Source organism: Rhinoderma darwinii, chromosome 3 (assembly GCF_050947455.1).
Source record: "Rhinoderma darwinii isolate aRhiDar2 chromosome 3, aRhiDar2.hap1, whole genome shotgun sequence".
In the NCBI taxonomy this organism is placed as follows: domain Eukaryota; kingdom Metazoa; phylum Chordata; class Amphibia; order Anura; family Rhinodermatidae; genus Rhinoderma; species Rhinoderma darwinii.
Genome location: NC_134689.1, coordinates 7,832,120 through 7,846,425, shown reverse-complemented (window position 1 = coordinate 7,846,425; position 14,306 = coordinate 7,832,120). Strand labels below are relative to the sequence as shown.

General features: G+C 44.4%; 1 protein-coding gene across 2 annotated transcripts in view; it reads left to right on the top strand.

Annotated features, from left to right (window-relative positions):
* Positions 1 to 14,306, top strand: part of LOC142748652 (estradiol 17 beta-dehydrogenase 5-like) — a 30,890-nt gene that overhangs the window by 2,156 nt on the left and 14,428 nt on the right. Inside the window, exons 2-10 of one of the 2 annotated variants that reach the window (XM_075855804.1) lie at positions 3,045 to 3,287; positions 6,169 to 6,336; positions 6,580 to 6,696; positions 6,855 to 6,932; positions 7,902 to 8,024; positions 8,128 to 8,237; positions 8,497 to 8,662; positions 10,988 to 11,067; positions 12,209 to 12,549. In XM_075855804.1, the coding sequence (XP_075711919.1) occupies positions 3,201 to 3,287; positions 6,169 to 6,336; positions 6,580 to 6,696; positions 6,855 to 6,932; positions 7,902 to 8,024; positions 8,128 to 8,237; positions 8,497 to 8,662; positions 10,988 to 11,067; positions 12,209 to 12,251 (972 nt within the window). In that variant the 5' untranslated portion in view covers positions 3,045 to 3,200 and the 3' untranslated portion in view covers positions 12,252 to 12,549. Of the gene's footprint in view, positions 1 to 3,044; positions 3,288 to 6,168; positions 6,337 to 6,579; positions 6,697 to 6,854; positions 6,933 to 7,901; positions 8,025 to 8,127; positions 8,238 to 8,496; positions 8,663 to 10,987; positions 11,068 to 12,208; positions 12,550 to 14,306 lie in introns of those variants that run through there. The other variant, XM_075855805.1, reaches the window with a different exon arrangement.

Sequence of the window (14,306 nt, the reverse complement as noted above, 5' to 3'; positions counted from 1 at the left end):
CCACATACCCACAATTTACATTATCTCCCTCCTACCCCTTTTAAGTGCCCACTATATGCCCCATATACATTTTATATTGTTGACTAGAGAGTCAAGGCTAATCAAGGGTGGAGTTACATATTAAATCCATCCTTGGAATGATATTGTTCTAAATCTGCTACCACCCCAGTTACCATGCATGTAACCCCCACCTATATCTACAGTTCATGTATAATCTGCATAGGATAAAGGGGAGTAAGATGAAAGCCTTGGTTATATAGACGTAGGAAGCTGAATGAGGTAACAAAGTCTGCTCCATCTGCCTCTATTTAATAATGTTCCATGACTCGGGATTAGCTGTATAACGCATTTTTTTGTTTAGTCCGTCCAGAGTCATTTCATGTCTGAACAAGCAGAGCTTCAGTGTAAAGCATGGTGGAGGCAGAGTTTGTGATGCTGGATTCACTGATCATAGCTGTGCCCTAATGAAGCAGAGCTAAAGAGCAACCATGCAGATCGCTATGTCAACAGCCGTCAAAACATGGTGAAGGATCTCATGAAGTTCCTCCCTTTTTGGAGCGTATTTTCTGGTGTGGCAGATGTCCGCTCACCTGAAAGTTCAGTTTGATCCTGGCTGGGGTGAAGCGTCTTGCCAGGACGACAATCCCCCTCTGTGGCAAGTATCTTATTGCCACCTTGGCGGGGGGTCCGGCCAAGATTATTTGCTGTAGTTTAGCGAACGCACATAATTATAATATCCTAAATATTTATTAATACCTCATATAAAAAAAAATTTAAAAAAATTGATTGCGCAGCATAACTCAGGACAACAATGGTAGCACAAAAATGGCAACCGATAATAAAAAATGACATAAAGCATACATGTGTATGGGTGATTAAACTGCGGTTAAATATAACGCATACAATTGATAACGCCAAGTCTACAAAAGAAGTAGAAATAAGTAGAAATAACAAATAAAACAATTACTTCGGCTCTCAACTCACGTGCGCCCTCACACACCCAACAGGACTCGGTAAGTCAATAGGCAGTCTTGGCACACCAATCTGGCAAACAAATGGAGGCAAGCTTCCAGGGTTGTAGAGCGACGTTGGCAGGAATCCCACCCCAATAAGATTTCACAACATACAAATAAGTCCTTACATGACTAAGCAGGACTGCTTCACCAATTACCTTCTCTGTCCCACAACCCCAAACAAGTATTAAACACTTTTAACTCCCTACTCTGTCCCCCGTTGCCCCCTTCCACATCTCTCATCTCAGCTAAGGACTTTGCCACACATTTCAAGCACAAGATCGACAACATTAGAGAAAGTTTCAACCTACAGTCCCCGCAACCCGTCTACACAACTGAGCAGTCCTCCAAAACCTCCTTCTTCACCATTACTGATGAAAAGCTCTCCACCCTACTCTCCAAATCACACCTCACCAGTGGTGCACTTGACCCAATTCCATCTCACCTCACCCCCAACCTTACTACTGTGTTTATCTCAGCTCTGAGGCATCTTTGCAACCTATCACTATCCACTGGCGTTTTCTTTTCTAAACATACAACCATCACAGCCGTCCTTAAGACGCCATCCCTCGACCCGTCCTCTTTGCCCAGCTATTGTCCCATCTTGCTATTCCTGTTTGCCTTAAAAATCCTTGAACAACACGTTCACCAACTCTTTTCGACCATCTACTATCTGGCTTCTGACCCCAGCACTCTACTGAAACGGCTTTAACCAAAGTCACTAATAATTTGTTAACTGCCAAAGCCACACAACATTTTTACTATGTCCTCCTCCTTTTATACCTATCCTTTGCCCTCTACATTACTATGCGCTCCTCCTTTTAGACTGGTACTCCACCTTCTACATTCATTTGTGCTCCTCCTTATAGACTGGTCCTCTGCCTTCTACATTAATTTATGCTCCTCCTTGGTAGTCCTCCGTCATCTAGATAACTCTGTGCTCCTCGTAGACCTATCCTCCGCCTTCTACATTTCTCTGTGCTCCACCTTGTAGACCTGTCCTCCGCCTTCTACTTTACTCTGTGCTCCTCCTTCTAGACCTGCCCTCTACATTCAATGTCACTCAGTGCTCTTCCTTCTAGACGTGTCCTCCGCCTTCTACATAGCTTTGTTCTCCTCCTAGACCTGTCCTCCACCTTCTACATTACTCTCTGCTCCTCCTTTTAGACCTGTCCTCCACCTTGTACATTACTCTGTGCTCCTCCTTCTAGATTTGTCCTCCGCCTTCTACATTACTCTGTGCTCCTCCTTCTAGATTTGTCCTCCGCCTTCTACATTACTCTGTGCTCCTTCTTCTAGACCGGTCCTTTGCCTTCGACACATATGACCACTCCCACCTGTTAAATATTTTCCAGTTCCTTGGCATCACAAATTTGGGCCTCTTTTGGATCCCCTCATACCTCACCAATCGAACATTAAGTGTCTCCTACTCACACACATCTCCTTCCCTCACCCTCTCTCTGTTGTCGACCCTCAAGGTTCTGTCCTGGGACCCTTTCTATTGTCCCTCTACACCTTTTGGCCTGGGACAACCCATAAAATCCCATGGCTCTCAGTACCACTTTTATGCTGATGACACACAAATTTACCTCCTTGGCCCAGATGTCTGCTATCTAGACTTGCAGAGAGTATATCAATATAGAGAAAACGGAATTCATCATCTTTCCCCCGATCCCACTCAACCAGTTCACCAGAACTCTCAATCACAGGTAATAACTCCACACTTTTCCAGACTCACAAGTCCAATCTATCAGGGTAACCTTCAACTCAGCCCTATGCTTCAAGCCACACATAATCACCTCCTGCCGCCTCCACCTAAAAAACATTTCTCGAATCCGCTCCTTCCTCATTCTCGAGTCAACAAAAATTCTTGTACGCACCCTCATCATCTCCCACCTAGACTACTTCATCATCCTTCTCTGTTGCCTCCCATCTAACCCTCTTGCTCCCCTCTAATCAACCCTCAATTCTGCTGCCAGGTTAGTCTACCTCTCCCCTCTTTTCATCCCTCTCTCTGTGTTGTTCTGGCAGGATAACAACCCTGATACCCTGGCTGTGTTTACTATGAGCCAACACCCAAGATTGTAGAAGGTTTTCAAGAGGTGGAGCAGTGCTGCTGGAGCTCAATAAAACAAGTCGACGTTCACTGAAGTAACTTCTGGACAGATCTGAGCTACCAGCAGCATTATGGCGTTGACAAAACATTCACGAATTACACTGAGTGACGGGCACAAGATACCAGTGGTTGGACTGGGCACCTATGCCCCTGAGGAGGTAGGTTGTCATAAGATGACCTCTATGAACCCTGGGTGATTTTAATTAGTTTAATGCTGGTTCCTACCATCCACGAGAATATGTAGCTTTAGTCCCAGTTCTGGGTGTATGTGCAGCGTAGGGTCCCACCTAACAGAGGTTGCCTTGTCGTGGCAGGTGGGCTCACACAATTTGATCAAAATGTGCGCTAAGAACCTCCCTATTGTAAGTAGATTTACCAGTAATGCAGATTTATTTATATTTAGTGGCTTAGGTGGCATTAGTGCTCACAGGGTGCTGTCGCCATTGTCTTGTGTGCTTTATAAATGAAAATAGTGATGATATCATTATAAGACCCCACAAGGTTATCAGGGTGACATCATTTAAGAAATTTGCTGATGATGTCATAGGTTAAAGTCAGCACTGTAGCTTATAATGGTATAGGAATGGTATGAGAGCGGCTGATGGATGTAACTGTCCCTGGAGGTTCTCAGCCCTGGTTTCTGTATTTCCTGCCACCCATCGTATTAACGAACTCTGCAGTCATAGTTTGTCCATAGCCTGAAATACTTGAGAACGTAGAATAATAGATTATATTTAGCTGATTTTTATATGCGATGCTCTGCTATTCTTCCTATATTGTCCTGCAGACATTCACCTCTCCTTCCTTACAACATTCACATTCAGCTGAGCGGAGGGTACATGTAAGGGTATGTGCACACACACTAATTACGTCCGTAATTGACGGACGTATTTCGGCCGCAAGTACCGGACCGAACACAGTGCAGGGAGCCGGGCTCCTAGCATCATAGTTATGTACGATGCTAGGAGTCCCTGCCTCTCTGCAGGACAACTGTCCCGTACTGTAATCATGTTTTCAGTACGGGACAGTAGTTCCACGGAGAGGCAGGGACCTGCACTGTGTTCGGTCCACTACTTGCGGCCGAAATACGTCCGTCAATTACGGACGTAATTAGTGTGTGTGCACATACCCTTAGCGAGGAGATCATGAGAGGCGCCACAATAAGTATAATACATAGAAACACAGCGGGCAAAAGGGTGCATAGCGGGCTCCAGGGACGTGTTGTAGAAATTACCCTGGTCTCCGCAGAGGGCATGTAGAGTACATCAACAGTCCAGTCTTCCTCCTTCAGGTCAATATAATTATCCGCTCAGCCCAAAAATTTCTAAAACAGTGCTCAAGCTCAAACCAGAAAGAGAAAAAGGGGGGTAGGGAAAATAAACCATACAAGAAAGAAAGAAAGAAAGAAAGAGAAGAAAGAAAAAAACACCATAAAAATAATTAGGGAAGGGTAAGGGGGGGACTTCCAGCTCCTGCTGAATGTGAAAGATGACATCGCCCAATGTAGGTCCTTTAAATTATATCTGCTCTTCCCTCTTTCTCAACGCCCAATCCAGCGTCGCTCCAAAAGCCCGCTATTAGGGTAAACTTTCAGACCTCCCGGTAGTCCCATGCTCTTTCAGTGCCTACAAGGCACACTACATGGAGGCTCAGTGGGCATAATACTTGGATGGAGGCACAGCAGGCACAAAACATATAGGCACAACACGCACAATACTTGATTGGAGGCATAGCAGCCATAATACATGGAGGCGCAGCAGGCATAATACATGGAGGCACAGCAGGCATAATACATGGAGGCACACCAGGCATAATACATGGAGGCACAGCAGGCATAATACATGGAGGCGCAGCAGGCATAATACATGGAGGCGCAGCAGGCATAATACATGAAGGCGCAGCAGGCACAATACTTGATTGGAGGCACAGCAGGCATAATACATGGAGGCGCAGCAGGCACAATACTTGATTGGAGGCATAGCAGCCATAATACATGAAGGCGCAGCAGGCATAATACATGGAGGCACAGCAGGCATAATACATGGAGGCACAGCAGGCATAATACATGGAGGCGCAGCAGGCATAATACATGGAGGCACAGCAGGCATAATACATGAAGGCGCAGCAGGCTTAATACATGGAGGCGCAGCAGGCATAATACATGGAGGCACACCAGGCATAATACATGGAGGCACAGCAGGCATAATACATGGAGGCGCAGCAGGCATAATACATGGAGGCACAGCAGGCATAATACATGGAGGCGCAGCAGGCATAATACATGGAGGCGCAGCAGGCATAATACATGGAGGCGCAGCAGGCATAATACATGAAGGCGCAGCAGGCACAATACTTGATTGGAGGCATAGCAGCCATAATACATGAAGGCGCAGCAGGCATAATACATGGAGGCACAGCAGGCATAATACATGGAGGCACAGCAGGCATAATACATGGAGGCACAGCAGGCATAATACATGAAGGCACAGCAGCAACAAGACATAGGCACAGCAGGCACAATACTTGATTGGAGGCACAGCTGGCATGATACATGGAGGCACAGCAGGCACAATACATGAAGACACAGCAGGCACAAAACATATAGGCACAACAGGCACACTACATAAAAGCTCAGTATGCATAATACATTGACAGAGGCACAGCAGACATAATACTTGGAGGCACAGCAGGCATAATACTTGGAGGCACAGCAGGCACAGTACAAGGGGGCACAGCAGGTAAAGTAAAAGAGGGAAATGTAAGCACAATATTAGCTGCACTTGGGACAGCACAGCAGGCACAATATCAGGGGTACTGGCAGGAACAACGTTGGGGACAGTAGTGAAGTTGTAGCTGGAAGAAGCCTTGGTGAAGGTCTAGACCAGAAGCAGAGGAAGGATAAGGGAAAGGCACATGGATCAGAGAAGACGTCGACCATGATGCTGACTGCCCTGGTATTAAATGGGATTTTATGAAATGTAACACAGAGCCCTATAGTTATAAGTTACCGGCTGCCATTATTTCATATCATTACTACAGTTCCCCAAGTCCCTGGCGGAAGAGGCCGTGAAAGTAGCTCTTGAGGTTGGGTATCAACACATTGACTCTGCATTTATATACAACAATGAGGTTGAGGTCGGCCGAGCTATCAATGCGAAGATCGCGGATGGGACGGTCAAGAGGGAAGACGTGTTCTACACCACCAAGGTAATGGTAGTAATATACGGAAGTACATTACATCGTGAAGCCACAGATTATGCTAAATGTTCAAAAAATTTCCCGAGTTGTCCTCTTTAGCGGTCATCTTAACCAGATGCCAGGTGACAACTAGTTATGGCCACTGTTACAGTGTCGAGGTTCTCAGTCATCATCCAGCATTTCACAGACCCCGAATAACATATACTAAAATTTGCAGACAATTTTTACTGTGCTGTTTTCCCTCTCTTCCAGCTCTGGAGCACCTTTCAGTCCCCGGAGATGGTCCGTCCTGCTCTTGAGAAGTCCTTGAAGGCTCTAAAGATGGATTACGTTGATCTCTTTCTTATCCACAATCCCATGGAGTTCAAGGTCTGGACCCATAATTTTGCCAAAATTTTTATAAATTGTTCAGAGCTTGAACTGGAGAAGAGGCCATAGGACAGGTCCAGCTTGTCTCATGGTCTATCTTCTTTTTTATACTGAATTTTGTAGGTTGTATTTTGATGACGTTCTCTTTAAATTTTTAGCCTGGTGACAATCTATTTCCAACAGATGAAAGCGGAAAAGTGATTTATCACAATACTGATATACGAGACACCTGGAAGGTATGGAGACAACCAAAATCTATACAGGGAATACAACTTTTTTTTATTTTTTTGGGATATTTGCCTATTTTTGATGCCTCCTATATGCCACTAAGGACATCTGATGTTCCTAGTTGTACTTGTATTAGTTCATTTTGCTTTGAGTAATGATGATTTTACCCCTTACATGCTCAGACCGAATGTTGAATTGTCTTCTTGTTCTTTGTACACATGCAAGCAGTACATTGTATAGATTTTCATCGACTTAAAGCTTACGTCCATCTTCACAATATATTTTATACTGTTTTTTTTTTACCAATGCATCTTGAATGAAAATTGAAAAAGCTTTATAAATAGCCTGCAATAAAAATGTCCCATCACCTTCTGTATACAGCTTTTGTACAGGCCTGTATGTTTCCATGGTAACAGACTACAAACAAACCCTGTGTAGTCTGACCCTGCAATCATACTTGATTTCATCTGTCGTCCATTTCTTATTAGTCTACTGAATGTATAGGAAAGAATCAGACTACACAGAGTTTGTTGGTAGTCAGTACTGTAACCATGGAGACATATCGGTCTATATAGGAGCTGTATACACAGTTCCGCTCACTCATATCTATCTAGAATCTTCACTTCCACATCTGCTCCTAGATGAGGTGACATTTTATGGTGGTTGTCACTTTGTGAACTCTTCTTTCTGAATCTGGGGGACATATGAGCTTTCGTTAATAAATTGCAGCAACGTCTCTATAATGCTACTAGTCCATATTATTGTCCGAGGATTATAGTAGCCAACGCTGATGTTGTGGAGATATTCCCTTTAGCTTGTCAGGACAACAGCTGAAATGTCTTATATAGTGAAAACCACTTTCATGAGGCAGTTGTCGCTTCAATTACCCCACTTCTTTTACCACTCAGCAGGGGGCGACAGTGAGCACAGGAAGGAGCTCTATCTTTAATATTTGAGGATTTTTTTTTCATTTTTAGGCTATGGAGGATTGTAAAGAAGCTGGACTGGTCAAATCTATCGGCGTCGCCAACTTCAACCACAAACAAATGGAACTCATCCTGAACATGCGGGGATTGAGACACAAGCCTGTGTGCAACCAGGTAACACAGAGATATTCTGCCCCCCCCCCAGAACCCTACCTTGTACCCCAATCCACACCCCATTAGCTGGTGCTTACATATGAGACCTTTTTCCCATCTTCAGGTGGAGTGTCACCTCTATATGAATCAGTCTAAGCTCCTGGAGTTCTGCAAGTCACACAACATAGTCCTGGTGGGATATGGTGTGCTGGGCTCCACTCGTGACGTGAACTGGTAAGAAGTGACATATGACATCCATAAAGGATTACCCTGACTGATTTGGAAGAACCAAAGTTGCAATTGCGACTACTAACCAAAAGTTGTAGACTTCCCCAATTGCTGTCTCCATACTAAGAAAGAACCAGGTGGCGCCATGTTGCCCTCAGTTTAGCCTCCTGATGCTGTACCTTTAAGGTCACTTTTGTCTTTTAATTTTCTAGAGTAAATCTTAGTGCATATAACTTTAAATTGATCAACATTATAACTCTTTCAGGATTGACCAGACTGCTCCGATCCTGCTGGAAGACCCTGTGCTCAATGCAATTGCGAAAAAGTATGGCCGATCTCCCGCCCAGGTGGCAATGAGACACATGCTACAGAGGGGGATAGTGGTTCTTGCTAAGAGTTTTAAGGCGGAGAGGATCAAGCAGAATCTTGAGGTAGGAGACTCCGAATCTTGAGAAGGTGCACACTTTAGATAAAAGGCGTCCAATGAGGGTGTCTCACAGCAACATCTTATGGCCTAACCATTTCGTCACGTGACCTCTACCTCTTTCGTCTCCTTCCTTCTACCTGCGTGTTCATATCGAAGTTCCATGCCATAAGCTCTAGTCTATTGTGGGATCTCCACACCCCAAAACCAAAATAATCCCTATCACATGAAGCTAAAGATCCGAGAGCATCACAACCAATCACTTCCCAATCTTTGAGATTAGCGAGATGAATACTAATGGAATGGAGGTTGTTGATATTGTTGTGCAAGGAGAGGCTCAGCAGTGCCCCCTAGTTCACCATAGCAGAGAAGTACCCTGTCTCTATGGCAAGTACACCACTTATAATAGGTAGGTAGAGGGATGTACATAGCAAAAATTAAAATGGAGCCCCATCTGCTGCTGGTTAACATTACCATACCCCTAACCACCTGGAACAGGAGAATTTGGTCTTGTTGGCCTCCATCTCCTTTGTATTCTTGACTTTTTGTCCACATCTCCTTTTCATGATCTTTGGAAATTCTCCACACCCTTGTTTGCCAAGACCTTTGAAGACGGGATCCATGCAAATATTGATCATCAGTTAAAATAAGGGATATAGCCAACTTCAGGCCCTTTTACACGGGCCAATTATCGGGCAAACGAGCATTCGCAGAATAATTGCCCTGTGTAAACAGGGCAACGGTCAGCCGATAAACCAGGTAACGCACGTTCATCGGCTGATTGTATCATTTACGCAGCCTAAAATATCATCGTGGTCGTTAGCACATCTCCCTGTGTAAAAAAGGACGCGCTGCCGACATGATAGAAATGTGTGGGGACGAGTGATCGGAGTAACAAGCGCTCGTCCCCATACTAGCTCCTTGTGAAAGGAGTAAATGAGTGCCGATCAACGAGCAGTCTCCTTGATCGGCACTCCCAATTGCGGCCGGTGTAAAAGGGCCTTTAATCTGGGCTCCCTCTCTCCACGGGCCCCATTGCAACTGCATGTTCTGCCTCCAGTGTACGTGCGCGCTCAGCGGTTCATTTTCCTGGATTGGACTTTGGGTTTGAATCCATCCTGAGCAACATCTCCATAGAGAATTCTCTGCTCAAGTTTCTTCCCAAATTCTAAAAACTTGTGTTTGTACTCTGCAGGCAATTTTTCATTTAATTCTTCCAATGAATCCAAAATAAATAAAAAAACTAGGCAAGAATTTTAATAGTCTTAATTTAAAAATATCCTACAGTTGTGTGTATCCAATTTCCTGAGAGCAGAGTAGCGGTGTCTCAGCCTTAGTAGAGCGCGGCTTTACCAGGTTGGGAGTAGCGTAGTAGTTTTAGTGTAAATTAAGGTAGTGTTCCTTTAAGTGGTATGGCCCATAAGAAGGGGATAATTGGCCAGTGGATGGCTGTACAAGGGGTGGAGCATATAGCGGGGATGTATAGGGCAGCATAGGGGGTGGTACTTACTCTGTCCAGGCGCTAAGAGTGAAGAGTTCCCGGTTTTATTTAGTTACCAGGTGGATTAGTAGGGGGTTTCTGTTCAGGGCATCCAGGTAGGTGGAGAGGGGTGTTGTTTTTGGAAGCAAAATATTGGTGAGGATTGTGGTTATGTAATAAAAGGGTGCACATATTATTGAACAGGTGATATTCAACAGAAATTGGGCTTCCTGGTGGGGCAAAATGCCCAGGGAACGCATGGTCTTTGGTGCCCTTGGGTCGGTGTTGATGACTACGGGTAATGGCTTTCAATGGAGGAGAAGAAAAAAGTAATTATGGGTCAAAGATTGCCTCCAGGAACTGCTCCTTCTTAATGTGCAAGATATGGGTTCTAGAGGGTCATGGATATTCGTCATATTTATACATATAGTTTAAATGTTCATAAAAGTGGGCAGCCATGGCCTTTCCACCCTAAAATTTGTGTCAGTTTTTGAGGAGTATGGTGGTTGGGTCTTAGTGGAGTTTAATCCCTACAGTCATGCAGACCTATGTGCCTCTGCCCCCTCTTCTTCATAACCTACAGGGAATAGAAGGAAGACAGTAACATGTGACTGCAGGATCAGACTACACAGGGTTTGTTTGTAGTCTGTCACCATGGAGACACGTAGGTCTGCATAGGAGCAAAGTTGATTCATTTTTTTTTAGTTTAGACAATTTGATAGCAAAAGAACTTACAACCTTTTATATTATCTTGTCATGTTTGTCGGTGCTTTAAAAAACAATTGTCAGCTGTAAATAGGCCTTTAGGAATTGAAAAAGTTGACTTTCCATCTTTGGTGTTCACAATTTTAGGTTTTTGAATTTGTGTTAAGTGAGGAGGAGATGAAAACGCTCAATGGACTGAACCAAAACAGGCGCTTTGTGGATATTAAGTAAGCAAAACAAATTTCAAAAAAATTACAAATGGGATTTCGGGATTTCGTATATGGTTGTATTATAGATCCATATTATACTAATCCATAAAATGCCCAAAGCAAACTATGGACCCATCCTGCACATACAATTAAAAATAATACTTCTATTCAATGGTCACCCGATAAAGCCATTCATGGCCCAAATAATAACGCCCTAAAGTGTCTAAATAATATAAACGACGTCATTTTACATTCCCTGGTGGTCTATAGTGCAGTGAAGGGGTTAATGGTAAATTTTCTGGTGGTCCAAGGCAGTTAAAGGGATAATGGTCAAAGAGGCTCTGTCACCAGATTAATACTTCCCTATCTCCTACCTAATCTAATAAACGCTTTGATGTAGATAACTACAGTTTTGTTGTTTTTTAAAAACATTTATTATTGCCAAAGTTCTGATAATTTTTACATTTATGCAAATTTTTTCATAATGCCCAACTGGGTGTTTTATTTTCATTTAACCAAGTGGGCATTGTAAAGAAAAGTGTATGACGCTGACCAATCAGTGTCATACACTTCTCTTCATTCATCCCCAGCTTTATTCACAGCACAGCGTGATCTCACGAGATCACGCTGTGACGTCACTTACTCCCGCAGGTCCTCCATTACCGGACATCGACTCTAGCCGTCCCGGGACCATTATCCTTCTCAGCAGCAGTCCTGGCACGGCTGGAGTAGATGTCTGGTCATTCTCCTGTGTCTCCGGTGAAGGACCTGCAGGAGGAAGCCACGTCACAGCGTGTTCCCGCAAGATCATGCTGTGCTGTGAATAAAGCTGGGGATGAATGAAGAGAAGTGTATGACAGAGTTTTTGCCGCGGTTTTCGCTGCAGTTTTTCCACGACCGAGGTTTGCTACGGTCGTGTGAATCTAGCCTAAGAACCATGCTAACCGTTCGTTTGACAAATCGCATAGCAATAGGGATTCAGAAACCAGGTCTTCTTGTACCCAACTGACGGTGAGGTCCGTGCCTTGAACCAGCCCCAGAAGGTGCTCGGAAAATATAAATAACCAGGTTTGGTCCATGAGTCGATACTGATCACTAGAGATCTCTACTACGGTATCAAACATCAACAAGTTTCACGTAATTCTTTCTGATTTTGCAGGTGGAAAGATCACCCAAAATTTCCATTCCATGAAGAATATTAAATTCATCTGTTTTGCTATCCCAAGAACGTATCAATAGTCTCCGACCGTTGTACATCAAGTATGGAGAAGTTTCTGGATATTCTAATTCTTTGCAAATGCAATAAAGAAACTTCTGAAGATAAAATACATACATACGGAGCCCAAGAACATTTTTTGCAATCCCACAGGTTGTGTGTTGCATTGCAGCTCAGCCGCATTTACTTCAATAGAGATGAGCTGCAATACCAGACACAACCTATGGACAAGGGTGGTGCTGTTTCTGAAAGAAGGCAGACATGTTTTCCTAATTGTAAACAAGAGAGATAAAATTGTAAAAAACGGGATAAACGGCGCTGCTTAGTGAAATAGATTTAATAATAAATAAATACAAGGGATGCTACGCTTTTTAACGCCGGACCGGCGTCTTCATCAGGCATGTCACTAGTGACATGCCTGATGAAGACGCCGGTGCGGCGTTGAAACGCGTAGCATCCCTTGTATTTATTTATTATTAAATCTATTTCACTAAGCAGCGCCGTTTATCCCGTTTTTTACAATTTTATCTCTATTACCTTGGCATCTCCATGGGAGTTTGCGTTGGGATTGGCAGCAGCTTTCCATTACAAATTACATGCCGGTAATTTGCAGCCTTTGAGGTAAGCATTTATGTGCGTTTTCCGCTCAATTACCTATTGATTGCGCAATTTTGGCGCCGTGTCCTTTTGCTTTGTTTCAGTAATTGTAAACAACACCTTCATGGTGTACCTCTCCTTCCCGGTGGGTTTTCAGTATCAAATGTCATGTGTTTTCTTAAATAAACCATTTTTATTTTTTTTTACCAAAATGTCACCTGTATCATGTATTATTTACCAAGTCCCATCCCCGGCAGGTTTTATGTTCCAGCTAACAACTCTAACTTTAGTTTAGCTGCTCCTTTTGTGGCTGCAGTTCTGGATTTACACTTTAAAAGTCTATAGGTCATTACATCTGATATTTAAATGACATGAAGGTTGTCCCCCTGTGTCCTCATCACCTCCCCCTTTTCAGAATAAAACAAGTCACCTGTTTCCTCATCCCCTCCCCCTCCTCAGGATCACCCAAGGCACTTGTGTCCCCATCACCTCCCACCTCCTCAGGATCATACAAGTCACCTGTGACTTCATCCCCTCCCCCTCCTCAGAATCACACAAGTCACCTGTGTCCTCATCACCTCCCACCTCCACAGGATCACACAAGTTACCTGTGTCCTCATCCCCTCCCCCCTCCACAGGATCACACAAGTTACCTGTGTCCTTATCGCCTCCCCCCTCCACAGGATCACACAAGTCACCTGTGTCCTTATCACCTCCCCCTTCCTCAGGATCACACAAGTCACCTAAGTCCTCATCACCTCCCCCCTCCTCAGGACGATACAACTCACCTGTGTCCTCATCACCTCCCCCCTCCTCAGGACCATACAAGTCACCTGTGTCCTCATAACCTCCTCCCTCCTCAGAACCATACAAGTCACCTGTGTCCCCCCCCCTCAGAATCATACAAGTCATCTGTGTCTGGTCCCTGTAAGACAGTGAGGTGATCAGTCATGTCCTTCTTTATTTCCAGCTTCTGGATCAGATCTGAGACTGACAGTGACACCTGATCTTCGTGCTTGGAGAGCTCACTCTCTCATCTACTGATGTGTATAAACAATGACTCTCTCAGCTTCTACAGTTGATTTTTCTTTTACTCTTCTCCATAACCTCTCCAGACTAGACTTTTCTCTGTTTCATCTCCCTTAGGCCTCATTTACACGAGCGTAATATACGCGCGTGCGACGCGCGTGCTTTTCACGCGTGTCGTACGCACCTATATTACTCCATGGGGCAGTGCAGACGATGCGTGAATTTTGCGCAGCGCGAGTGCGTTGCGTAAAACTCACGACATGTTCTATAATCGTGCGTTTTTCGCGCATCACGCACCCATTGAAGTCAATGGGTGCGTGAAAACCACGAAGGTCGCACGGAAGCACTTCCGTGCGAACTGCGTGATTCGCGCAAGAGCTGTCAAGCTCTGAATGTAAACAGAAAAGCACCACGT